Here is a 25,534-nt window from a genome sequence, read left to right as displayed (position 1 = left end):
GGAACCAGTGGGACACTACCAGGAGCTAGTCACACACCTAGAAATCTGGCTCTTCCATTAAAATAAGCTAGAATTTCGATTTTGCCATGAGACTCACGGGGAGTCTCTGAAACTGGGCATTAAACTACATCCAGCTTCCACGTGAGGAGGGCAGGGCCTCTGCTGATGGCAGGGAGGAATAAATAGCTTCCTGGCCTGGCACCGTCTGGCACAGACACACTGTACTGTCCGAGAGCCTTGTGACACTGGTACAGCTCTACCCGCTGTGAGCTGCTGGGGCCAGCCTGCAACGGAAACATCCTGCAGAGAGACCCTGCCCTCTTCATTGCCTTCGCCAAGGGCTAGCAAAATCCACTGCCAGGGAGCAGCCCTCATCCCTTAGGAACACTGGCTCCCTATCCAATGCCTGTGAGGGTGTGGTGGGGCAGGGGACTTGAGCTGAGTTAACTCCGCATCTTCCAGGGCCGGGGAAGGGACCAGGCGGGTGAGGTAATAGCTTTTATTAGACCAACTCCTGTTGGTGAGAGAGACAAGCTTTCGAGCTGTAGAGAGCTCTTCTGCAGGGTGCACCCGTTGCTAACCTCCCGCCTTCACAGATGGTTATATCACCCTCTGCCGCACGCAGAGACCTCCACCCATGTGCACTCGCACCATCCCCATGCGTCACACGCCTGCCAGGATTTAAGTCAAAATCGCCCCCTTGTCTTTGCTGCTCCATCCGGGCCAAGCTGTGCTCAGCCCAGAGCCATGGGAGCAGCACAATGGCCATCCCGCGGGAAATTCCAACTCTTAAAAAACAAAACAAACGTTTCGCCCAAATTGGGACGAAACATTGAAACACTGAAATTACCTCAGAACGAAAAGTTCCAAAATACTTTGATTCCGAAATGGGTAAACGATTCAGTGCTCCTGAGCAAAACCTTTCGACGTTCCAGAATCTCAACCTTTGCCTTTGGTTTGTGGAACTGACCCCAAGTGTCTCAGTTCGAATCAGTGCCACATTAAATTGCATTTCCCTGTGGTGGCTCATTGCCCCATGGGACTGGTAATTCAAGTGCCCGATACCCCTATTCTGGACAGTCTATATCTCCCATGATGCACCACGCTGCGTGGTCAGGGGAAGGTTGCACTGCATCCTGGGAAGTTGTAGCTGTGAACTTGAATTATTGTTAAGAGTAACAGTATTTATTATTTGTATTGTGATAACACCTCTGAGCCCCAGTCACGGACCAGCACCCCACTGCGCTAGGGACTGTGCAAACAGAACAAAGACAGCCCGTGCCCCAAGCCCCTTACCAGCTGGCTCTGCTAACCACTGGCCTTTGTTTCCATTCAGGAAAAAGGACTTGGTCCTCCCCTTAGACAGCCCTGCATTATGGTACCAAATAGTTAGAGAATCACTAAGATAGAAATGATATTTTATTCCTTTTTTTTCCCCCTTAGATTCTGGATCACAACACAGAATACAACAGTCCGTTATCACAGCAGCAAGGTTTGCTGATTTAAAATGAAAACACAACAGTTGGTTTTATTTTACAACATTCAAGATTTTGCCATTTTCTACATATACAATTTTTAATGTTTTTTCTTTATACTGACTGCACACTACAGACACTGAAGTCACTCTGAACATAGAACTCATGGTGTACGTACAGCTAACACTCAGGGGGCGGCCTGGGAGGGGTTTTGCTTGTTTGCCTGTTTGAATCAGTAGAATGCCACCAAGAAAAAAACAACATATTACTGCCTGCTACAGGTTGGACAAAGATAAGGGTCTGAGGTACACAACACGCACTCACTCTGCCTCACACTGCAGGACAGGAGGTGCTTCCCATCTCACACACCACTGGAGGAAAACAAAATATTGTGTCCTGAAGTCACGGATCCCAAACAAACCTTCCTTCTGCTCACCTACCCACTCATCCTGGAGCCCAGGGCAGAAGAACTGGGATGGATCAAATGGGACCTTCTCTCCCCAAATCTCCCTGGAACAGATCTGGACCTACACAGACGGTCTGAAAGCTTCATCCCCCTTGAATGTAATTTTGTTTCTTTCTCCTTGTTTTATCTCACGTTGGGTTTGTGCATCTACTGGGAATCTTACGAGGTAACCTGACCGCATGAGTTTTCCCCTTGCAATGCATAAGTTACCAGGAAAGACGGCAGACCTGGGCCATACTCCTGGGTGCTCAGAGGTTTGGATAAGTGACCAGACTTTGGGAAGTTTCTGGGGGAAAATTCACCCCGTGTCCTGGGCCAGCACAGAGGCAGGCAACACTTAACTCCTAGTTACACCTGAATGCAGCATAGAAATAAGTGGTGCATCGCCCACCTGCATGGGAGCAGCCTCCATCCTATCCGAGCTGCCATACGAGCCCTGGGGGGTCACCCAGCACCATTCAGGGCTCTATTTTCCCAGCAGAGGAGGGTGTTGTACAGCAAGTGGATACTGACACTCTGGAATTACACGTGACATTAATGCCAAGGACTTGACCTCCTGTACCCCACTACAGGGAACTGCAAAGGAATTAACAAAGATGTGCCACTCACGGTAAAGTACTGCTGTGTTCAATCTCCTGCAGTGCTCCCTGGATGCCTTTGCTGGCTTAGACAAATAAGAACTGGCCCTTTAACAGAGAGAATTTCTGAGACAGGACCTGTTTAGTCCTCAGAGACAGTCTAACCTCGTCACACAGAACGGAGGAGGGAAGCAGGATTACTCCCTGCATAGCGTCACTGTACCGGGGCATTTCACAGACTGACTCTTCCACCAAAGCATTGGATCACATTGAAAATAACGTCTCCAGGGGAGGCGATTTTAGCCGGGAGCTCAGAGAAGAGGGTGCTGCAGCGACAAGCCACATGCTGTGAAGAGATCTCTCCTGGGTTTAAAGCGGCATGGAGCTGCGGTCTGAGAAATAAAAGCAATTGGCTTTTCTGCTTTCTCCTCACCAGCAAGAGCCCTTGGGGCCCTGCTCCAGGGGCGCATGATGGTTATGGCTGATACTGCAAAATGCAACTGCAATCTGCTCCCCATGGGTCTCTTCCAGCCGTACTGTGTTGGATTTTATCTGCAGATTCAATTTCACCAAAACAAAACTGAAGTGATCCCCGAAGCCCCGTCTAAACTAAAAAACCTGTATCACAAGAACCTGCTGCTTGCGATGCTTTGAGCGTGCAATGTTTGTGTTGCACACACCAGCCACCCACAGCACAAGCACGGGCTGTAGGAGCTGGCTGCCCCAACTGGGACGAGGCCTTTAGCTGAGCTCTGGCTGAACTGGTGCCACTGGCCGTGGGTTTCTCACTAGAGCCACGGGTGCTGCGCTGTCCCCAGTTCAGCAGATCCGGAGCTGGGAACCAGGATTCAGATTTCAAATTCCCCAAAGCCCAGGAGGGGGTCTGGGCCTGGGTGCTGGGTTTGGCCAGCTTAGAAATCTGGATGTGACTTCAGATTCGGATCCGCCTTCCTCTCGTCAAAACACAGAGAGTCTGGAGTGCGAGGGTTGGTTTGCACCCATCTCCTGTTTTAACAGATTTCCTGCCCTACCCAGAGAATAAAACACCCCCCTCCCAGACCCAGTGCAGGAGCCACACAGGAAAAGCTCCTCTCTACAGTGGCTGATTCCTCGGGGCGCCTCCAACAGCTGATGTTTGGGGGTGGAGCGAGACGACGCATGCTGGCCAACCATTTAAATCCCTAAGGCTCAGGGTGGCTAAAATCCGAGTGCTGTGCCAGGATCGGAGCACGGGGCAGACTTGGCTCCATGCACCACCAGGCTCTTGCTTTTGGATTAAAGAGATCCAATAAACACTATTGTTATGAGCGATCTATATCGCACCATAAGTGCACACGGTGCTTTACAAACACTGAAGAGCAGGACTCAGCTCGTCCAGTGGACGATCCCTTCCTTAGTTTGCAGTGTGGCGTATGATCCATGCTCCCAGGTCTGAGAGGCAGCCACCCAAAAACCTCCCCCTCCCCACAGAAAGGACAAAGAACCACACCCCCAATACGGTGCCAAGCAAAGTGCCACGGGGAGCACACCCTGTCATTCTTACGCAGTCACGCACCACTCAACAGCACTAGAAAAATGAAGAGAAACTTACTAATACAACATCGTCAACAGCTAGCCTTAACGGCGATGGTCGTTATACATTAACATTACACATTACTGTAGGCAGACAGTACCGCGCGTGGAGTTTAGTTAGGTTGTTATATAGAGAACCAGTATTAAAGTACAAAGGGTAACACAGACACAGCTTCTTTGCGTCTCCTTAGGAGGACCTGTTGCTGTCATTCTCGCTTTCTTGCAGGTCGCTTGCATTGGTGGTCCAAGCGTCTGTCCTCAGGTCTCTGATCTGCGAGAAGGGAGGACACTGAGTCAGTCTGGCTCCTGTACTCAACCCCTCATCAGGGAAGAAAGCAGAGGAGACACTAAGAAAAAGCCAAGCATTGCAGATTGCACTTGCTTTGTCTGGCAAAGATTCACTCCAGCAGACACTTCTGGGACCCAATTTACATTTTTCTTTTTAAAAAATCCTGTATTTTGGTGCCACATGTTCACATCTGCATTGATGCAATCCAAGAACAGACACCATGGCATTGACCTGCCCGACCCGTTCCCACTACCCAACAGAGCAGGATAGTGAACACTCTCAGACAGGGGTTCGCAATCTACCCAGCACTTTAAGAAAACATCACTGCAACAAAAACATTCAAGGAAAACTCCATCTGGGAGCGGGGAGTCCCTGAGCGGAGAAAGAGGGGAAATGAATCCGATAAATTGTGCTTTGCAAATTCACTCAGCTCTACATAGAACCACTAGGAAATATGGATGGAGCAGCAAGCAGCATGCGCAGCAGGACACCAACAGGAAGGAAATGTATGTCAAGTTACCGGGATAAGTGCCTGGTTTTGCAGGGTTTGTAATGTCTTAAGAGAGCCCACAAGACCCATCCTGGTATTCGAGGTTCCATCCCAAATGAACCAATTAGAACCCAACATCCAAACAAACAGCCCCCGCAGAAGGGCCACAGACCTTAACAACACGGCCCCTGGAGCCATTAATTCTAAGCACCCACTTTACCAGAGGCACCAGGCACCTTTCCCTGGTAGCACAGCACTGCCTGCAGTGTAACTGATCCACCAAGCCGCATGCAGAGCGTACAGGGAACACCCAAAGTCTCCAGAAAGCCAATGCCTCTAAGGTGGATTATAAAGTAGGAGGAGCATCAGTAATGTCGAGCTCCTAGAGAAGGGAAAGCCACCAGCTAGCCACCCTGTATGGCCTTACGCTTGCATGGTGTTGAGGACGAAGGGCAGGAAGGGACAGAGACACGAACACCAGGGAGCTCTGGTTTGAGGACCGTAAAGTGGCAGCCCGGTCCGGGCAGCGCAGAGGCGGGGAGAGCCACAGCAGGTTACACAGACAATCCGACATGCTGCTGTGCTCCGGAGAGATTGCACGTGCGTGGCTTTATCGTTCACACTGCCGCAAACCAGCCCTTTGGGAGGCTGCCTGTGCACCTCCCTTCCACCTCCCCCTTCCGCCGCAGACCGGATCTGAGTGACAACAGGACGCCTGCATCCCAGCCCCAGGGCCAGATCCTGAGGGCCACATCAGGCCCTGCTCGGCTCTCTTGCCCATCAGTCTCACCTTCGGTGGATTCACACACATGCATGGGAGACCAGAATCAGGCCCTTGGGTTTTTTCACAGGCGCCGCACTGGGACTTTGTTTGAGTACAGGCCTCAGGGACTGGATCCTGGAATGGACCCGACACTGCAGCACAATCGAGTAACATGTAAACTCCCCATGATTTGTGCTGGAGTCCTGTGCTCCCTGCTCTGTACAAACCGCACCCCCTGCCCCACACTATCCCTGCTAATATCTAGCGAGGCTCTGACCTCAGCCCCATGCGCGGCTGCCATTAACCCTGCCCGGCACAGAGAAGCAGCACATACGAAAAGCTGGGTGTGGCTCACCTGATGGCTCTAGTTCAGTTCTCTGCTTTTTGTGCCCCTGTTGCTGCAAAGAAAATGGCAAAATGTCTTTAAAAGTTCAACCAAGAGGCCTCAGCCACCTGCCCAGCTCCATGCCTGGCAAGCAGCCAGGGGCCATCTTTCAATAAAACCCAGCGTGTGTGCAGCAAGAGAACAAGGTCCTTACCGTTTGAGGCAATCAAGTTCTCCACCTGAGCCTCCTCATCCCCAGGGGCTCTGCAACAAGAGATGCACAGTGAGAACTGAGAGGCGTCACCACCTTGCCAGTGCATGGAGCAGGAGCTTGGACACTGCTAACTGAGGGCCTGATGCTGGGAGGGGCTGAGCACAGGGACCCGGTGAGCTACGCATGCTCAAGGCCTGTTCAGATTAGGCCCTCAGTCTTATGACCCAAACACACCCCAGTGAAGAAACATGGACTCTCGTCCATAACCCCCAAACCAAGAGCAAACTCACTCAGCGCAGGCTGGGAGCCGGCATGGGTGGGAGCCACAGCAACACAGATATGGGGGCTACAGAGCAGCGGTCGGGGCGGCTGTGAGCTCTCACATCACTGGGGAGGAGATTGTTGGAGGGAGGTGTGAGGAGAAGAGGGTCCGTTGTACAGTGGCTGGCTCGCTTGGTTCGCCTAAGTTTGCACCAGCCTCTCTGGGCTTTACGAATTAAAGCAGGCTCCCATCGAGCCCCCGGCACACCACTGCACCACCCTGCAATGCGATGGCTGGTGGGGCCAGGGGACTGTGTGCCAGGCTCCTGGATGTGCTATCACAGGGGCCTACAACCTCCACTGAACTGGCAGGTTCCCTAGGAGAACAGCAATCAGGGCATGCAAGGAGAAGTGTCCCCCAGGCAGACGAGGCTGGTGACTGCACTAGGACTCTCCTGACTGGCTAATATCCTGAGTCCTGGCCCTTGGGGAGTGCACCGCAGACAGCTATGCCCCCACTGGGGTAACCTCCCCAAGCAGACATCCTGCCCTTGCTACTCAAGGAGCCTTGTGGAATGCTCTGTGCTTTGGCTGTGGGAGCAGCACAGGGTGGGGATCCTCATTTAGCGGGAACGTTCTCCCAGCTGCTATGTGTCTATGGATTTATTTATGGGTCAGGAGTCTAAAGAGGGTTCCAAGTCCAGGCAGAAAGAGGCTAACCACCACTCGCACACATACCTGGGCTTTTGGTTGAAGCTGCATCTGCACCTCCTGCCTGGAAGAGTAAGAAAATATCGTGAGCGTATGAGAGAAAAGCCTCCCTTTGGAACAGGTTGTAGCCATTCACCCCCAGAGCACCAGCGGTGCTACCCCAAGAACTTCACTACCCCAGAGCTTCCGAGTCCCCTGGCAGTGGGTCCATGGTTCACAGGGACGCTATGGATCTGCAGGATTCCCAGCAGCCTTATGGCATCTCACGCAGCAGCGAAGAACGACAGGGCAGGGGGACGCCGCAGAGCTCTTTCATGTGAGGGAAAGGACACAGAGCCTCGCCACAGGTTAGAAAGTCACCTCCTGTGCTGTCTGAAATAGCACTCAAATAAACGTTGAGGAGTCTGAGTGTGCAGAATCCCACTGGGGAACGGGGGGAGGGGAAGAACGTAGCTTTGAGAGGGGTACAAGTGCCCTTCAGCAGAAACGTGGCCCTCAAAGAGGGTTGATTTTCCCATTTACACGAAGGTCCATCTACCCTGCAGCTGGCAGGGCTATTTCCAGCTCGGGGAGATGTAAAGAAGCAGCGTAGCTGCAGCAGCACGGGCTGTGGCATAGGCTAGCCAGTGGAGCACAGTCCTGAGATCCTGGGTACGTCCCTGGGCAGCCAGTTCTCAGCACTATCTCACTGGGCCACTGACTCCGCCCTCGCCAACTTACTGAGTATAAGGAGAATTCCAACAGAAAACAAGACCACGGCAAACACCAAACCGCCGATCCTCAAACTCTGGTAATCTGGGGGGGGAAAAGGCAAGGGAAGTTTTCATTTCCAAGTGGGCTGCAGCGTTCAGACAAACATGGTCAGATCTCTCACACACACACACACACACACACACACTTCTTTTAGCACCACGAGGGTATATACTCTGCACACTCATCCATATGCATACCACTAAGGACTCTGATGCTCACCATAGTTGAAAGGATCTTTTTCCTTCTCTTGATTGGCTGCTGGAAACAAAACAGACAAAAAGTTGGTGAATATGAGCATTGGGATTACAAGCACTTTGCCAAATCACTCTGAGCGTGCGAGGTTTTACTTGCATTGAATTCCTACTTGTGTTATTGTAGTGCTGAGGACCCTCAGGGATTAGGGCTCCATTGTGCAGGGTGCTGGACAAACACACAAGGAGATGGTCCCTGCCCTGGAGAGCTACAGGTTAAGTGCAAGGTGAGAGACTTGTCTGCATGTGTCCAGGCGGGACCCTCAAATCTAGGCTGGGAATGTATGCGAATAAGAGGGTCCCAGATTGGGATGAGTTGCTACTATATTTGCTGTTTGCTTACAGGGAGGTACCCCAAGAATCAGCTGGGTTCTCCCCTTTTGAGCTCCTATAGAGAAGGAACGTGAGGGGCCCCTCGATCTCATCACAGATGCCTGGGAAGGGGACATGGAGGGAGAGGGAGAGCCAGTAACTGAATACGTGCAAAGATTCAGAAAAAGGGTTAAAAGACACGCTGGGCCTAACCTCCCTGATGGTCAGGCCAAACAAGCGCCATGGTACGATAGACACACTTGGAAACACTCTTTTGAAATAGAAGACGGGGTGCTAGCCCTAAGCCCAGCAAAAAAATACAAAATGCAAACGAGTCGGGCAGGACCTTTTGAGGTGACAGAGGAGAATGAAGATACAGACCATGGGGAAAAGCCTCATGGGAATTCTGTCCCACAGCTGGTGCATGTAAACAGACTGACAGCCTATCACAGAAGGGAAGCCATGGTAAACATGAGCTGCTGTGCAGAAGGGGAAACTGAGGCACACCACCTCATTGATTTGACGGCTGAATGCCAGACTGACTTAGTCTCTGGAAAGCAATGATACCTGCAATGCATTAACACCAGCAGAAAAGTCAGAGGTGTTGTCTGCGTTGCAAGAGCACAAAGAAGTGTTTTCTAGCAAGCCAGGGAAGGCACACTTGCTCACCCACAAAATCGTTACAGAAGGACCAAAGCAGAGCCTGCAGGGCCCCTGGCAAGGTGCAAGAGCAGAAACACAAAGCATATTATACCTGGGAATAATTAAAGAGTCTGACAGTTCTTGGCATCACCTGTGGTCTTGGGCCCTATGAAAGACAACACTAAGATTTTGTGTTGATTACAGAAAACTCAGTGCTGTCACACCACCACCAGGTGCTTATCCTATGCCTAGAATTGAGGATATGCTGGGTACCTTAAGCAAAGCTAAATATCTCAGCTCTTTTGATGTGGTTAACAGAAACTCCTTTAGATGAGGATGCACAGAAAAAAGATTTGCTTTCATCACTGATATGGGTCTCTATGGATTCACAACATCAGCATTTGGGTTAATGAATGCAGGAGCCACCTTTCAGAGGCTGGTCAACCAAGCGTTAAACGGTTTGCAGGACTTTGCAAGAGCCTGTGTTGATGGCACAGCAACGTTTAGCAACACCTGGGCCGATCACAACACACACCTAACTGCAGAAGCCTCTAGGTGTAAAACTTGACGAGCTGCAGTTCCTTATTTGGGACACTGGGTAGGGGAGATCAAATATCCCCGGAGCCCTTCCAAGTTGAAGCCCTGGTGAATGGGCCTGTGCCCCAAACAAGAAGCAGGTCCCGTCTTTCATAGGTCTGGGGTAATAAGCTGTGACAGAAGGTTTGTGTGCGGGGGGGTTCAGTGACCTCGTGTCTGCCATCACAAACCCCCGTGAAAAGACACCGCCTAACGAAGCTGGATGCACAGAGGCATGTCAGGAGGGGTTTGAGAAGGGGAAGAAAAGCCTGTCTGAAAAGCCTGCTGTAGCTAGCCCAGACTTCGACACCATGCTTGAACTGTGCACGGATGCACCAGACACTGATCAGGGGCTGTATTAAGGCAGCCTGGGAAGAACGAAAAACACCCCATTGCTTTTTTAAGCAAGAAATTGACACAAAATTATTCTGTCCTAGAGAAAGAATGTTATGCCATTGTGTGGGCAGTAAAGCAGTTATAGCCCTATCCTGTCAACAGAAAGCTCAGGGTATTAACAGATCATTCTCCATTCATCTGGCTGCACAAAACTAAAGCCTCAAACTCCAAGCTTCTGCGCTGGAGTCTGACACTATGTGAATTTGAGATGGGAATTGTGGCTATCAAGGGAAAAGAAAACATGGTGGCAGATGCCCTGTCCAGGGGAGAGGGCCCCGACCTATTGCCTCCAGGTCAGCCAGTAGCTCCCCTGGGGGAGGTGTGACAATGCACCCCTGTATTCACACCCTCGACACGCTGTAATGATGGGTGTACACGGCATGCCTTCTGAGGGGTCATTTGAAAATGCATAACTTGCTGATCAGTAATGTCATGGCAAAACGCATGGAGCAATGTCATGTGTGACGTCATGAACATAAGCTAACGCCATGACTGAAGCGTGAAGAGTATCTACTCGGCATTTTCAGGAGTGTTTGTACTCCATGTGGCTTGCCACTGCCCATGCTACCGTGGGGACACGACTATCTTGGTGCTAGTTCTCATCGAGCTGCTGCGAGTGAGCTGGGGAAGTACACCCCAAGCTCCCAGTGCCGATGTGGCCACAGTCAGAGGCCAACTGAGGCCAACTGCTCCCATGCAAGGCAGCGTGAGTGGGTGCAGGCAGAGGGTGGAGGAAGCTGGAGCGTGAAGCAGGGTGGATCAGGACAGGTTCTCATGGCCTCCTGTTAGGTGCTTTTCTCAGTGACTGAGTTACCTGAGCTTATGGCCCCGTGTTCCCAATCAGACTGTGTAGGGCTCGCCAAGCAGATGTCCCCGAAGCTGGACCAGTGCCCTCACCTAGCAGCTCCCCTGATGTTTGTTTGCTGTGGGCTATATTTTCCCAGCAAGAAAAGGCTATTTAAAAGTCCTGATGCTTCCTCCACCCATCAGTTGTGCCCTGGCAGCTCCAAGCCTGGGGGGAGGGTGCAGGCCAGCACCCCAATCTGGATGCATAACTCTGTGTTATCTGCCTGGGTCCCATGGGCCCTTTGGTTGTACCCATTTCCCCTCCAGAGTGCAAGGTGTGCGGGGCTTGATACCTACCATCTGCCACGACCACAGGCACCAGCAGAGAGCACAGAAAGATCAGCGCTGTTTCCATGGCCACTAGAACAGAGAGGAGGACAGGGGTTACTCTTCCACTAGGCAGCAAGGACAAAAGCAGCAGAACAATGGAGCGGGGGAGGGGGATGCCTTGGGTGGGTGAGATTCACTCCAGCAGATCAGACAGTAGGTCAGCCTGGACCAGGACACTGGATCCAACAGCTCTGGAACTTCAGAGAAGTTCAAAACTAGAATCCAACTCCACTGATTGGGTTCCCCTCTAGTTCAGCCCATTGGGCTCCATATCCTGGCTCCAGCAGCAGCTCGTGCTTGATGCTGCACAGGGAGGGCAGTGCACCAGGCTACCTGTGCAATCTTGTCTGTGTGGAGGAACTACTCCTTCCTGACCCCTGCAGGGAACCAGCTCGCAACCTGAAGCCTGACAACTAATTACTCTCAACTACTAATAGTTTACCTCATAAGATTATTCAACCTCTTTTAAAGCCCAGCTGCAGCATTATACTCCCTGCAGGCCGGCTGCGGGGCACCATCTGCTTTCCCAAAGAACTGGCAGAGCACCATCACGCGTGCTGTTAAAGGTACAAGCATTGGGCCCCGTGGGTGAGTCACCTGGAGCCACGCCTGGTACTTGGCCACTGTTCTCCAGACTGGCAGCAGCTGGGAGCCCGTTTGGGCATGGCAGGGAGGCGACTTTGGCTTCCATTACCCCTTATGGGGGAGCTGAAGGAGCCGCACTCAGATGCACTCCCAGCTGGGACGCAGGGTGGCCAGAGCACGTTCCCCTTTGAGGATCAGGGCTGGGGCAGCAGGCACCAGGGACTGATGGAGGAAAGTTGTTGCCCTCTTGCTGTGTATCATCAAACACAAGACCCCGTTACGCCCAGCCTGAGCCCTTCCCCCACCCCCGGTTACTGGGCTCCACACCCTTTTCTGCATGCGCTAGAGCCAGTGAGCTGGACTCCGGCCTGCACAGACTAGCCACAAACAGGCAGAGGGGCCTGCTCTGCAGAGGCACCCGCACCCCGAGCCCTATGGCTGAGGGGCTCAGCCAGGCAAAGGTCTCTGGGCCCTTGGCACCTTTGCTGTGTTCCTGGCTTGGCTGCATTAAGCGGAGCGAGCAGCCTGCCACAGGTCGGGGAGGAGGGCGGGGGGGTTACTGGTTGTGAGGGCCATTGCTACTCCAAGGTCACATCACTGCCTGGGGGCCTTGCTGGCTCCCACCTCTGCTCTCACCATCGCTGCCAAGGTCAGTGCTGTGCTCTTTGCCAGAGCAGGTTTTAATGTGCCCCATTAGCATAGTAACTGCTGCCCGTTCCCGCAGACAGCACTGCCCTGTCCTTGGCTCTGGAGCGACGGAGCCGGCCCTGTGCGCCCCAACAGTAACTGCTGCCCATTCCCGCAGACGGCTCTGCCCTGCCCCGAGCTCGGGCGGGACGGAGCCGGCCCTGCGCGCCCCAACAGTAACTGCTGCCCTTTCCCGCAGACAGCTCTGCCCTGCCCCGAGCTCGGGCGGGACGGAGCCGGCCCTGTGCACCCCAATAGTAACTGCTGCCCGTTCCCGCAGACAGCTCTGCCCTGCCCCGAGCTCGGGCGGGACGGAGCCGGCCCTGTGCGCCCCAACAGTAACTGCTGCCCATTCCCGCAGACAGCTCTGCCCTGCCCCAAGCTCGGGCGGGACGGAGCCGGCCCTGTGCGCCCCAACAGTAACCACTGCCCATTCCCGCAGATGGCACTGCCCTGCCCTGGGCTCGGGAGCGACGGAGCCGGCCCTGTGCGCCCCAACAGTAACTGCTGTCCGTTCCCACAGACAGCTCTGCCCTGCCCCGAGCTCGGGCGGGACGGAGCCGGCCCTGCGCCCCCCAACAGTAACTGCTGCCCTTTCCCGCAGACAGCTCTGCCCTGCCCTGGGCTTGGGAGCGACGGAGCCGGCCCTGCGCCCCCCCAACACGCTAATCAATTTTGAATGTCAGCATCCCGCCTCCCCAGTCCCTGGGAAAACCCAGCAAGGTCACCGCTTGGCTGGCAGCCCCTTAGCCTCTGCTGGTGCCCGCCCTGCAAACCAGCAGTAACGCAACAGGCCGTGCTTATCCAAGCACTGCACAGGACTGACTGACTCCAGCGTCACTGCCTGGGGCCCCACTGGGCGAAGCGAGCAAAGGGGGACCAGCTGGAGGTCACACAGCTTGTCAGGCAAACCCAGGAATTGGAGTCGCACTTCCAGGCTCTAACTGGAAGATAAATGACCACTGCTGCCCTCACCTGGGCCCAGTAACCACGGCTCTTGCCTGCAGGTGAACTGAAAAGCCCTTTGATAGAAATAACAAGCCAAGATACAATAAACTACACAACTGCTGGGAGTGCGGCAGCAGCCAGGAAAGTGAGCCTGAGACACGCCCCTGGGTCCAGCCTGTCTCTGCTCCCCAAGCATCTGATTTATCACTGCTGACTTCCCCTCCTGACAACATGAGAGTGTGAGCCCTGCTGGCTCCTGCCTCTTTGGCAGAATCACGGCTACGGTGCCAGCTGCACAGACCACACCCAGTCCCTGGGGACAACTTCAGAGAGAGTCTGAACGGCGAGGGTAACTCACCAGTGGAACAGGCTGCCAAGGGACATGGGGGATTCTCTACCCCCTGGAGTTCGGAAATCAGGATCTGATGTTTCTCTGTAAGTGAGATGGTCTAGCTCGGCCAGAACTCTGGGCAGGACACAGGAATCACAGGAGGTGTTTCTCCTGGCCTGTGCCGTGCAGGATGTCAGACCAGATGGTCCCCACGGTCCCGGCTAGCCTTGAATCCATGGAGCACAGCTGGCTGGGAAAGCCTTCTGACATTTTCAACACAAACAAAAATGTTTTCATTTTTGTTGCAAGTTTTTCTTTGAAATTTTCTTGTGTATGTATGTGGGAGGGGGAGCAATCTTTGATTTCCCCCTCCTCCCCCTGATTTTTCAGCACAATAACGGATGTTTTTCATTCACATTCCCATTTGGTTGAAAAAGCCACTTTCCATTGACAAAACATTTTGACAGAAACAGTCTACCAGCTCCACCAATGAGGCTTCAGACAAACCTGGAGAGCACCCTCTGATCAAGGGCACAGGCCAGGCGCTTTGGGGTTTGTTTTAGCCTCAGCGGTGAGGCTCTCACTAAAGCCACCACAGGCAATTGCCTTCATGACTGTTGCAGCAGGACAATTACACAGGCTGCTCCAGGGCTGGCCGCAGCAAGGACCAGCAGCCCTGTAGTGTTCGGTTTGTCTGGAACAGCTGCTGTCTGCATTTAGCTGGAGGATCCCCGAGTCCAGTCCCAGGCACGCTAGGGGGAGCTGTAATAGCTTCTCCGAGCTGCTAGAATAAGGGACTTGCTGCTGGCACCAACGGTCAGCTCCTAGCTCAAAGATCTCCCTGGGTGGAGATTCTTCATCCCAGGCTCAAGGTACTCGCACCAGGGAGTTACAGCTGCTGTTGTCAGCCTACAATTTACCTGCAGGCAAAACAGCGCTTGCACGGAACTGCACTCCGCTAAAGGATGCCAGGCTCCAGGCTGGGCGAGGCTCCGGAGAATGGCACAGCGAGACAGACCCGACTCTGCAGTGAGTTCCCCTGGATTGGGAGGAAAATGCAAATTCTCCATCCCCGAGAGACGCTTACCCCCACCTCCACCCCAGGAATGCTGGGAAACCAGACAGCGTTGGGCTTTCACATCCAGTTCCACCAGGGTGTTTCTACAGCTAACACTTCCCAGGCAACCTATCCCAAATATCCCAGATCACACTGGACCCACCACACCAGAGATTAGGGGCCTGCCTAGTCCCTATGCTAATCTCATTGGATGTCACTGCTTCCCAAAGTGAAATGGCCCTGCTCCAGCTGTGGATTGTGTCTGCAGGCAGCCTAGATGCCCCTGGGGGTCTCCATGGCTCACTGCACAGGAGGCTGCAGCAAGACTCTTGTTTGGCTTGCAAAAGTTTCTCACTGTAGATCAGTCTCAGAAAGGAAAAGGAGGAAGTACACATCAGAGCCTAAATTCCCTACCGCACAGCCTGGCACACAAAGGCCTGTCTCAAAGCACAGCCAAGTCACTGTCAGTTTTCATGTGCCCTAGACGAATAGATGATCTGTAACTATGGAAAACCAGTTTGCCCTGCAGCGGAGATCAGCTGTGCTTAGATGGGGACTGTAGGGAATTGCCTTCTTTGCACCGGATGTAGACAGTTGGGGAATATGAGCCCCACAACTCACTTCACAGAGCCCCAAACAGCCATCCAGTGGGACGAGCACCTCAGCTGGGTTTGAGACTCCACAGCGCTGAGCTGCTGTTTATTGGATTGGTTTGGAAGAGGAGGATTAATCTGGCTGAGAGCCTTGAACTAGCTTATCCATAGCCACAGGCAGCACGCTGCCACACGGGAGAAGCGCCAATCGCCGCTCTGAGGTGGGTGGATTTAAATGGAGCACTTTGCAGCACCCAGAGATGCTTATGTTGCGTGTTAACTTTCACTGAGCACATGGGGAATGGCAGAAGGCCCTCTCCACTGCTTCCCTCTGGGGAGGAGACGTGGCTGGTCCCTTTCCTGGGGACATGGATGCCCGAACTGTGCACACACAGATGCCTCCTGCCAGAGGGACCCGGGCTCTGAAGCTTTGCAGACAGAGGCTCCATCCAGGGAGGATGAGCTCGAAGGCTCAGGAAAAGAGTTTGCTTTGACACTGCAGCCTGCCTGCAGCTCGCTCTCTCTCGGGTCCATCTGCTTGTTTATCCGCTTTGCTGCTGGCCGACAGGCACAAGTGCTCTGGAGTGATACCAGTGTATGGCTCTTCTGTCCATCCAGAGGTGGGAGCCTCGCTAGCCAGGGACACCCACCCACAATCAAATGGCTCCTAAAAGCAGCCGCGGCTGCTCTGAAGGGTCAGAACCCGACTCCCGCAGTCGAGTTCTGACTGTCCCATGGAGGGATGGACCTGAGGGAGTGGGGAGAAACCACTTGCTCGGACTGTGATGCACAATCGAAATAACAACCCTACAGGCTGTCAGAGGGACACCCGTCAGACTATGCCTCTTTCCCATGGTCACTACTCACTCCCCGCTGTCTGCAGAGCCCTCTCTCCTCCTGACCCTGCCCGTTCTCACTTGGCGGCCGTGATTTCCCCAGCCGCCCGCTGTGACAAGCGACATGGCTGCCTTCGCTAGCAAATGAAACCCAGTAAGTGCTGGGTGGCGCGTGAGAGAAATGGGCCTCCCAGCCATTGAACTCAGGGCGGATACCAAATCCAGGCCAGGCCAGCGGTGCTGGCAGGTCTGACGGGTGCAGGAGGCCTGCATGACACGAGCGTGGTGGGTTTCAGTTCAGCAAGTGCCCACACCACTAAAAGCACCGTGGCTTTGGCCCCTGGTTGTCAGTCTTGGCCAGGGAATGAATGGGCCCCAGGGACCGAACTCTGCTCTCCTCCCAGGAGTTGCATCTCCAGGGCAGTGTGGCCAGGCACACAGATAACCAGAGGGCATTGTTCTCCAGGGACGTCAGTCTGGCACCTTTACATTAGCCTGAGTTTTGTTTTAACACTGCTCTTGGTTGTGAGCTCTAGAATTACCTCTGTTTGGTACACAGCACCTAGCTGTGGGGAAGGTCCCTAGTGTGTGTACACCGGGGTGCACCTGCAGTGCTGGGGTCAGGGTTTGTTGGAGAACTGCTGCCAAAGGCTCACACCCAACCTTTCTGTAGGGGCTACAAACTAGCCACTCTCACTTCCTCTCTGTTAATTTCAGGTGCTGACTGGTGCAGAGGTATAAACAAAATATCATTAGAGGGCACAGTCCTTTCCACATCAGTCTCTGCCAGCTGAATTTTGCTGTGGGCGAGTGTTAGACCCAAAATCCCTAACCAGCCAAACACAACAGCAAGGGGAAAAAACTAGCCACCACACAGGCCTTTAGAATCCACGTCACTGCACCGTGTCTCTCTGTAAATGCAACAAACAAACCCGGCCCTGGTGCCTGGGAGGCTGAAGCCACTAAAAGTCCTCTCAAGCCTGGTAAGACATTACCCTGAATTCCTTTCTTCAAGTCGCCACTAAGAGGATTTCCATGGGGAAGTCGCTGAGCTCGTTGCAAACAGCTCAGAAAGGAGGAAGCCCGGTGAAGGGTCCGTGAGAAACTCTCTCTGTTTCCTAGGATGCAGGGCACTCACACCAGTATCGTTACACAGACCACTCACGCACCCCCCGACGCCGTCCTGCACGCACATCAGCTGGGCGACGAGCGCGGGACGTTTGGGAAGGAGCCAGGTTCGGGGTCACCCGGTCTCTCAACGTGCTGCTGCCAGGCTTGGAGTCACAGGCACTGGGGTCTCGGCCCTCCTGGCACAGGAGGAAACGCAGGTGTTACGTTTACTGCTCTGGCCCTGCACAGCATGGAGAGCGAGCTGCTTGGCGCTGAGAACCGAAGAGCTCTGGGGTGCTAATAGCCGGTAGCTCCTGGGCTGCGCCTGTCTCTTTGAGGAGCTCGCCACGCTCAGCCTGTCGCGCTCGTTACCAGCGTCAGCCAGCCTGAGCTCTGCTCTTTATGCAGCAACAGGGAGTGGAGTTCTCCAGCCGGGGGGTCCCTGGTGCCCCTCTGGTGAGCTGCCAGTGCCCAGCAATGGGAGGACTCTCTGTGGCAGGGCAGCAGGACGGGAGAAGGCTGGTTTATGGACTGTGACAAGGATGACAAGCATCAGTTCCCACCTCAGATCATTGGGAAGAACGCACAGGGCCCAAGGGGGCTGCCCGCTCAGGGACCGTCTACAAAGTCACCAGCTCAGAAATAAACCGGTTAGCGGGTGATGCCGCCATGCTGCACAGTGATGCTGGCTGGAGCTGGCGTCATGGCTGCAGAGCGCATGCAGCACAGACTAGCCGGTGCACTCAGGCGGCAGCGCTGCTGGCCAGAGAGCCTGGCTTCTGAGCTTCTTCTTATTGGGTTAGGCAGGAGCTCAGACTAGACGTCCTAGTGCCCCTTCTGGCCTCAGATCCATTCGTTATTTGGGTTGCTGTAGCACCTAGGAGCCAGGACCCCACACCCAGAACAAAGACGGTCCCTGCACCTCCCCTGTGGGTGCCTGCTGAGTGGTGAGAATGGTGCCACCTGGAACCAAAAGGGACACAATGACGAAACTGCCAACCGATGAATCTTCTGCAGAGAGGTGGGTCCCTAGTGAACCGATGTAAAAATGAGCTAAACCAGTAGACGTGCAGGGGAGACGGGCTTCACCAAGCAGAACCCCCCCCCAACCCCAGATGCCTGTTCAGGGCCCCATGTGTAGTGAGTTTGTTGGCTCTCAATCCCACTGCGAGTGGCCAGGCATCCCCCTCAGAATCACCAGCTCAGTTCGCCCCCAAGCGGCAGGCATGTCTGTGTGGGCCACAGCCCCCAATGAGACGGTTCCTATGGGTCACGGCGGACATGCAGGAGGCGGCGATTCGGCACCTTCCACCAGCACCAGTCACCCAGAGCTGGAACGAACTGAGCAGGGAGGACTGAGAGGAGACTGCAGCTCTGCTAGTCTCACATTGCTGGGGTCTCCTTCAGTTGTTTCCAAAACACTCAGGACAGGAACACCCAGCTCCCTCCCCACTGGGGACCAGAGCCTGGAGGGGCCTGCAGGTCTGTGTGCAGCTCTGGGAAAGGCTGGGGGCCCACCAGAACATAACGCTGCCTGAGGCGGCACTGGCTCTGCCACCGCCACCCTCCTGCAGCCAGTGCGGGCAGTTCCTGGTTGTGTGCTGCCAGGGACCAGGAGGAGGGAGCAGGGACCCCAAGGGCTGGTGTGGAAGGGCAAGGTGTTTGCCTGTGCCCCCTCGCCCCCCAGAAAGTGATGTAGGGAAACCCCTGCAATGGGCAACCTCCCTGACTGCGATCTCCTCTAGCTGGAGCGTCCCACGGGAACTCCTCTCAGCACCTCACTCGGCCAGCCCCTGGGTGCAGCGCCGGGCTGCAGGGACGTGCCTGGAAGGGCCTGGCTGCAGTGCTCTGCTCAGGTCTGGGCTGGTGCTGCAGGCGTCATTGCTGACTTAGCGGCAACTCATCTGGATTTACATGGGACCCCAGCCATGGTGCCGCGACTCCCTTGTGGCCAGGCGGCAGTGCCCAACGTGGGGGTGAGCCCACCTGCCCTTACTCCCCCAGCAATGCTAGCCAGCAAGCCTGACGGCCTGTGCTCGCAGGGCTTACAACAGGAGTGTCACCCACCATCGCCTTCACCTGCCCCGTTCCCTAGGGCCAAAGGGGTGCATGGGCAGAAGGGTCAGCGACAGCCTGGGGAAAGGAACCCTGGAGTGCTGACTCCCCGCCCCGCTCCTGCTCTCACCACCAGACCACTGGGAAATTAACAATGACTGGCACTGTCCTGATCAGATCAGTGAGCCCCAGGCCCACTGGGCTCGAGGAGGCAGGTGCCCAGACAGTAATGCTCACCTGTCCTGCCTGCCCTCTCATTGCTAAACAGAGGGACAGTCTCCAGGGGCTGCCGCTGTTTCAGCTAATGACACTTTCCAGGTGCTGGGGAGTTTTGCCTTTGGCCTTTTCTGAGCCCCTGGAGTGGTCAGGCAGGACGTTCCAGTGCTGAGAATCAAACACTGGACCAGGCCCAGACGGGCGACACAGGAGTCAGGCTTAGAGGCCAGTGCTGATGCCCTTCTCCCCCTCCGGCCTGAGAGGAAGCCTTGCCCACAGGCCCGCCCCCGCCAGGGCAAGAGCCCTGCCGGCTGGGTTCCTAATCAGTGAGGAGAGGGAGGGAGTTTGTCGGAGCCAGGGAATAAAGCCACATTTCAGACAACCTAGACGGGTCATCTCAGCACAAAAATCCCCACACTCTATCCCCGCTGGCCAGGGCTGCGTTCAGACACACTGGAGCTAGCATGGCTCTGAGGCCAGGGTGGAGAGGGGCCCAGCTTCGCCTTGCAAAGCGGGATGTATACCCCCCCCAAACCCCCCCCCCCCCCACACACACACGCTTCAGCATTAGGCAGGGCCATCAATCTGCTTGCACAGCACTTGCTGGCCTGTGTCTGGGCGTAGCACCCATCGTAGGGGCCGCCCACTGCTGTAGCTCAGCAAAGCACATCCAGGTCAGGCGAGCCAGCCCCCCAACACAGCAGGAGCCGTGGGATCGGCTCCACGCCCTTCCTCTGGGCAGCGAGCACAGCCAGCCGGTCGGACTCTAGGACTATACATGGTATAGCACTGCCGGTAGCTGCGCTGCGTGGCCGTGAGCTGCTCACATCCGGGGAGAGGAGACAGAGAGGCTCTGTGCAGCGCTGAGAGCACAGAGCCGGAACACGGCTGCAGCTGCTGGGCTGGAATAACGCAGACGAGAAAGGGGCCCTTTCCGAGCAGCAATTCAATTCCCTGGGTGACAGATGCAGAGAGACGCTGGCGTTGAGTGGCTCAGCCCTGACTAAGCCTTCCCCCGACTCAAGAGACTGAACCTCCGTCTAGCCAGAGCCGTGGTTACACCCCTCCCCCCGACTGCCCCGGCCTTGTCTCCTTCTCCTGGCATTGCTGATGCCCCCCTGGCCAGAACGGCGTCAGGGCTGCCCATGGCGGATCTGGGTCCTAAGTCTCCTATTCTCGGCCCTGCCTCTTCCATCATGGAGCAGCGTGCTCGCTGGCAGGGCCATGGCGCTGCTTTGCACCCAGGAGTGCAGTATCCGGACGCCGAGCTGGGCACCAAGCCACGGCTCCCCAGATACACGAGCATCAATTGGCTTGTGTGGCTTGAGAATCAATGATAACCTCACAGCCTCTTGCTGTCCCCGGCTTGCCACGGCGATGCTCCCTGGCCTGGCGACCACATTCCCCACAGTCACCAGAACAGCGTTCACTCAACGCACACCCAGAAGGGCCAGCAAAGAGGCCTGGGCCCCTCCCCTGGCACTGCAGGGCATAAGGCGGGTGCTGTCTGCGTAGCCCAGGCTGGAAGTGCTGACCCACCACGAGCATCCCTTTGGTGTCACCATGGTGTGACCAGCCACCACTGTTGGTCAGAAGCCGAGATGCACTCCCAGCTGGACATACCCCTTCAGCACCCCCCCGTCAGACCTCCCACACCTGGAGCAGAGGACGATGCATCACTGGCAAAAGTTGGGGTACTCTTCTTTCCAGCGGGGGAAGGGAACATTTGAATAGTCTCTACCTCCAATAAATAGCTCCCTGTTGGGGGCACCTACACCCATCAGCCAACATAGCTCCATGGCTTAGCACAAGTCCCACTGAGGTTGGAGGCTTGTGACTTTCTATGGCTCCTACCAAAGTCACCAGATCCCTCAGGAAACATCGTGGCGTCTGCCACCAACGCCCATGTGAAAGGTCTGTTGGTTCTTTAGCAGGATGGAAAGTGCTGGTGGCTCAGCTGTAAGTGGCAGAGCTGGGGGTGAAGGAGGGTGAAGTTATATCCCCTGAGAGCCATTCGGTTTCTCCCTTTTTCATACTTTGTTTCTGGGAGATTCCCCCACTCAGGAAAGCATTCAGCCTCCAGAGGGAACTGATGGAACCTGCTCGTTGAAATCCACCTGGCGGGGGTTTAGTGTCCGGACCGAAGCCGCCGGCCCAAGGCTCACTCGAGGCCTAACCCCCAGGGCTACCTTTGGGATCCACTAAAGGCTGGCGGCCATTGCAACTCCCAGCATGCAGCCTGCTGGGGTTTGCTGCGAAGCAGTGTGGGTCTCAGAGAGGGGGGAAGCGATGCAGAGCAGTTACTGGAACCAAGAGACCAAACCAAACAAAGCCAGGGGGCGAAGAAAATAAAGGCCAGGATCACTGCGGGTGGAACTTCACAACGTCAGTGGAGTTACCCCAAGGGTAAGTTGGATTCAGTGTATCTGTGTGTTCTTACAGCCAGAGGTCTCTGAGAGCGAGCACCTCCACGGCTGCCCTCGCAGCTGGTGTCTCCTGGATACCGGGCGAGGGGGCTGGGAACAAGCAGCAGATCCCAAATGAAGACAGAGAGGCAAATGCCAGGACAAAACGAAGGGAAGGCGGCGAGTGCAGTGTACATAATGTAAGTAACCCGCAGGGAGCTATCCCGGAATAACTCCTCAGCCAAAGCAATGAGCTCTCCTTCAAGGGGAACGTATCACTCACTCTGCATAATTCAGTTTGGGTAGAAACACTTCCCAGCCCTGCGTGGATGCAGCACTTATGAGAGACAGAGCGGGATGCTCTCCTCCCGCACGGCCCCATCACCCTGCCCCTCACTCCTCCTAGTTTCGTCCTTTCCAAACAGAAGTAGCTACATGCCATGACCTGGGCCTTCCTCAGCTATTTCGTGACCCTGCTGGCGTTAGTGGGGACAGCTCCTTCCACTCACAAATCTCTCCCTTAGCTAAAAAAATAAAACACCAGCCCTTAAAACGTCTGAGCCCTGCCCTGCGAGTGCTCTCATCTCCCTCCAGCACGGAGGGGACGGGGACAGTCGGTACCAGGGAGCATTTTCAGAGTTTGTTTGCTGGCCACTGAGTCTCAGTCTTTAAGAATCTCATTGGTTAAGGCCCGATTCTGCAAAGCATCATGGGGAATCCCACTGCAGCCAGCAGGACTCAGGCCAGGAGAAAGGAACAACCGGCTGGGATCCCACCACCAGATCAGGGCCTTGGCTTGTCAGCGCCTTAGAGCAGGGATCTCGGGTGGGTGTAAAGGGGCAACGGAGTCAGCCCCTGGGTTTCTCTTGGTGCTGTAAAATGTCGTTGCGCATTGACAGAGCGAGCGCCATGCTTCATAACAACCCACATCCCAGCATAACCGGTATCTTCCCCACACGGAGACCGGGCCATTTTGCAGTGCACACGTTCTATCCCAATAGACTTTGGTTCAACTTCCCTTCCATGCAGCTCCCGCTGCTGCCGTTCCCAAGCTCTGGGTTCCGTACTCTCGAGTGTGCAGAGGAACACAGGGATCAGCTGGTGCAGCATGCCCAGGCAATTATCGTTGTATGATGAATGTAATTACTGGGTTAAAAAAACCACCAAGCAAGCCCAACAGCTGATGATCCAGCAATGTGTGGCCTTGTTTTCCGTAGATGATATGGGTGATAAGTAAACAAGATACTTTAAAAATATCAAATACTGTTCTGAGTGTAATGTGGAAACTATCCAACTCAAAATGTGCAGTGTGCATCGTGCAAAATATATCACAGAGCGTAACACACGATTTATCTCCATGAGTCAAAAGTCGAGCTGAATGGTGTTAATTGACTCTGATGTTCCATTAATAATGCCATTGTTTGTAGAATAAATTATTCATCAGGTACATATTTTGCATGATTTGACTACCTCTGTTGCTGGATCATGCTTACCGAAAGACATAGCCCATCAATGATTTATTTCGCGTTGAATATATTCTCTAACAAATACTACAGCTGAGACGTACCCCAACCCCTGTGGGCCCGGTTCCCACTCGGTCACGTCAGTATTACACCAGCCTGACTCCACGGCAGTAAGTACAGCCTGATTCTCATTTACACTGAAGCCTCTCCACACCCTCTGGCACCAAAGCAGCCGTAGTATAAACAGACATCAGGCGCCGGGGAGCTCAGTGAAGCAGCAACTGCAGACTCGGGCCCAGGCACTGCTGTGACATCCTGCATCACTAACCCCATTGCAGCCTGTAATCACTCCGCTTTTCAGCCAAACCCCGCCCACCCGTGCAGGAGGCAGCAAGGACATGGGGAATGGGTTTTAACCAGGCCGCACCTTTGCGAGTCAAATTACACCCACGATTCCCGTCAGGGGATGGCCCTGCGCAGTCACCCACACCCCACTGAGCTCTGCCAATTCTCGGTGGGCGCCCACCACAGAGGGAGCCAATCGCCACACTGGGAGGTTCTCTGGGCACCTCCAGCCACCCAACACCATCTCTCCCCCTTTCAGACCTCAACCCCCACCCCCAGCACTGCCATACAGCACATTGCAAGGGGTCCCCCTGGGTAGCATCCCAACCCCTGGTTCGCCTCTGCCCCCAGGGGCCTCGCACGATGCCCCCGTCACGTAAGGAGGTGCCCTCCATGTTACCTTTTAGGATCTAGGGCCTAAATCAGTTTGTTCCTGCACTGGGCACCTGCCAACATTTGCAATGACGACTCTCCCACAGGGCCAGACTGTGCCCTCCAGGAGGGGGAGAATCCCAGCCCACCTGTTGCCCAGAACCCAACCCCTAGGTTGTGCTGCGAGGAAGATGAAAAAACTTGACCTGCCTCACCAATCCGGAGGTATGGGGAAAATTCCTTCCCGGTCCCAAAGTACTGACTTGATCTAGATAATGGGCTGACTGCTGGAATCCAGCAAACGGGACATGGCCCTGAGCACAGGGCTCCTAACACGGCTCCAAATCTCATGCCAAACCTAGAAGTCCTGTGCAGGCTGGAAATCTCATGGGACCTGGCCCATCAGGGCCGGCTTTAGGCCTATTCCACCAATTCCCCCGAATCAGGCCCCGCGCCTAAGAGGGCCCCGCACCTAGTGAGAATCCCTTCCCTGGCTAGAGGCGCCTTTTTCATTTTTACTCACCCGGCGGCGCTCTGGGTCTTCGGCAGCGGGTCCTTCACTCGCTCCAGGTCTTCGGCAGCACTTCGGCGGCGGGTCCTTCAGTGCTGCCGAACACCCGGAGCGAGTGAAGGACCCACCGCCGAAGAGGCGCTGAAGACTTGGAGCACCGCCCGGTGAGAACGAGCCCCATGTGGTTTTTTTAAAGTCATCCTTGCTGGGGCCCCGTTGAAACTGTTTGATTGGGCCTCGCACTTCCTAAAGCCGGCCCTGCTGCCCATGCTGTCCTTTTTGCCTCCTCCATCACCAGAGCCCCAAACGCCCCCTTGCTAGGCTCAGAGCCTCCCACAGATTTCAGTGCAGCTGCCTGCAGGACACAGGTAAGCAGGATTTGCACTCTTGCTTGTACATAGGTGTTTTGCTTTTTCTGGAGGAAAATCGTTCCTGTCATTACCTCAGTTTGCTCTGGGCAAGCTAGAAAAACAACAGTATCTTACAAGTCGAATTATCCCTCTAAACTCTCCTCTGCTGGTATCTCATTGATGACCTAACAATTGCTACAAGGTAACACTTGCCATTTCACCAGCCTGTTAGTGCAACACTTCCAAAGTGACCAGCTTGTCTCATATGGAACAGGGTCTTACAACTCCCCACCCCTGCCCTGCCTCTACTGTCTTCCAAAAGGAGGAAAAAACACTTTTCAAACATCAGCTGATAATGCTTAATGCTCAGAGATGTTTTCTCATCTTCAAAGCACTTTGCAAACATTAAGCCATTTGCAG

General features: G+C 54.6%; 1 protein-coding gene across 9 annotated transcripts in view; it reads right to left on the bottom strand.

Annotated features, from left to right (window-relative positions):
- Window positions 1-1,436: 1,436 nt before the first annotated feature.
- LOC120375654 (FXYD domain-containing ion transport regulator 6-like) overlaps window positions 1,437-25,534 on the bottom strand; it is a 56,254-nt gene continuing 32,156 nt past the window's right edge. For 6 of the 9 annotated variants that reach the window (XM_039496441.1, XM_039496439.1, XM_039496433.1 and 3 more), the window contains 7 exons: window positions 11,218-11,280; window positions 8,117-8,155; window positions 7,865-7,939; window positions 7,172-7,208; window positions 6,173-6,222; window positions 5,989-6,031; window positions 1,437-4,362 (listed from right to left, as the gene is read on the bottom strand). In XM_039496441.1, the coding sequence (XP_039352375.1) occupies window positions 6,003-6,031; window positions 6,173-6,222; window positions 7,172-7,208; window positions 7,865-7,939; window positions 8,117-8,155; window positions 11,218-11,280 (293 nt within the window). In that variant the 3' untranslated portion in view covers window positions 1,437-4,362; window positions 5,989-6,002. The remainder of the gene's footprint in view (window positions 4,363-5,988; window positions 6,032-6,172; window positions 6,223-7,171; window positions 7,209-7,864; window positions 7,940-8,116; window positions 8,156-11,217; window positions 11,281-25,534) is intronic. The other 3 variants (XM_039496442.1, XM_039496435.1, XM_039496438.1) reach the window with 1 other exon arrangement.

The sequence above is a fragment of the Mauremys reevesii genome, linkage group 12 (assembly GCF_016161935.1).
Source record: "Mauremys reevesii isolate NIE-2019 linkage group 12, ASM1616193v1, whole genome shotgun sequence".
Classification (NCBI taxonomy): domain Eukaryota; kingdom Metazoa; phylum Chordata; order Testudines; family Geoemydidae; genus Mauremys; species Mauremys reevesii.
This window is presented reverse-complemented; position numbering and strand designations above follow the sequence as displayed.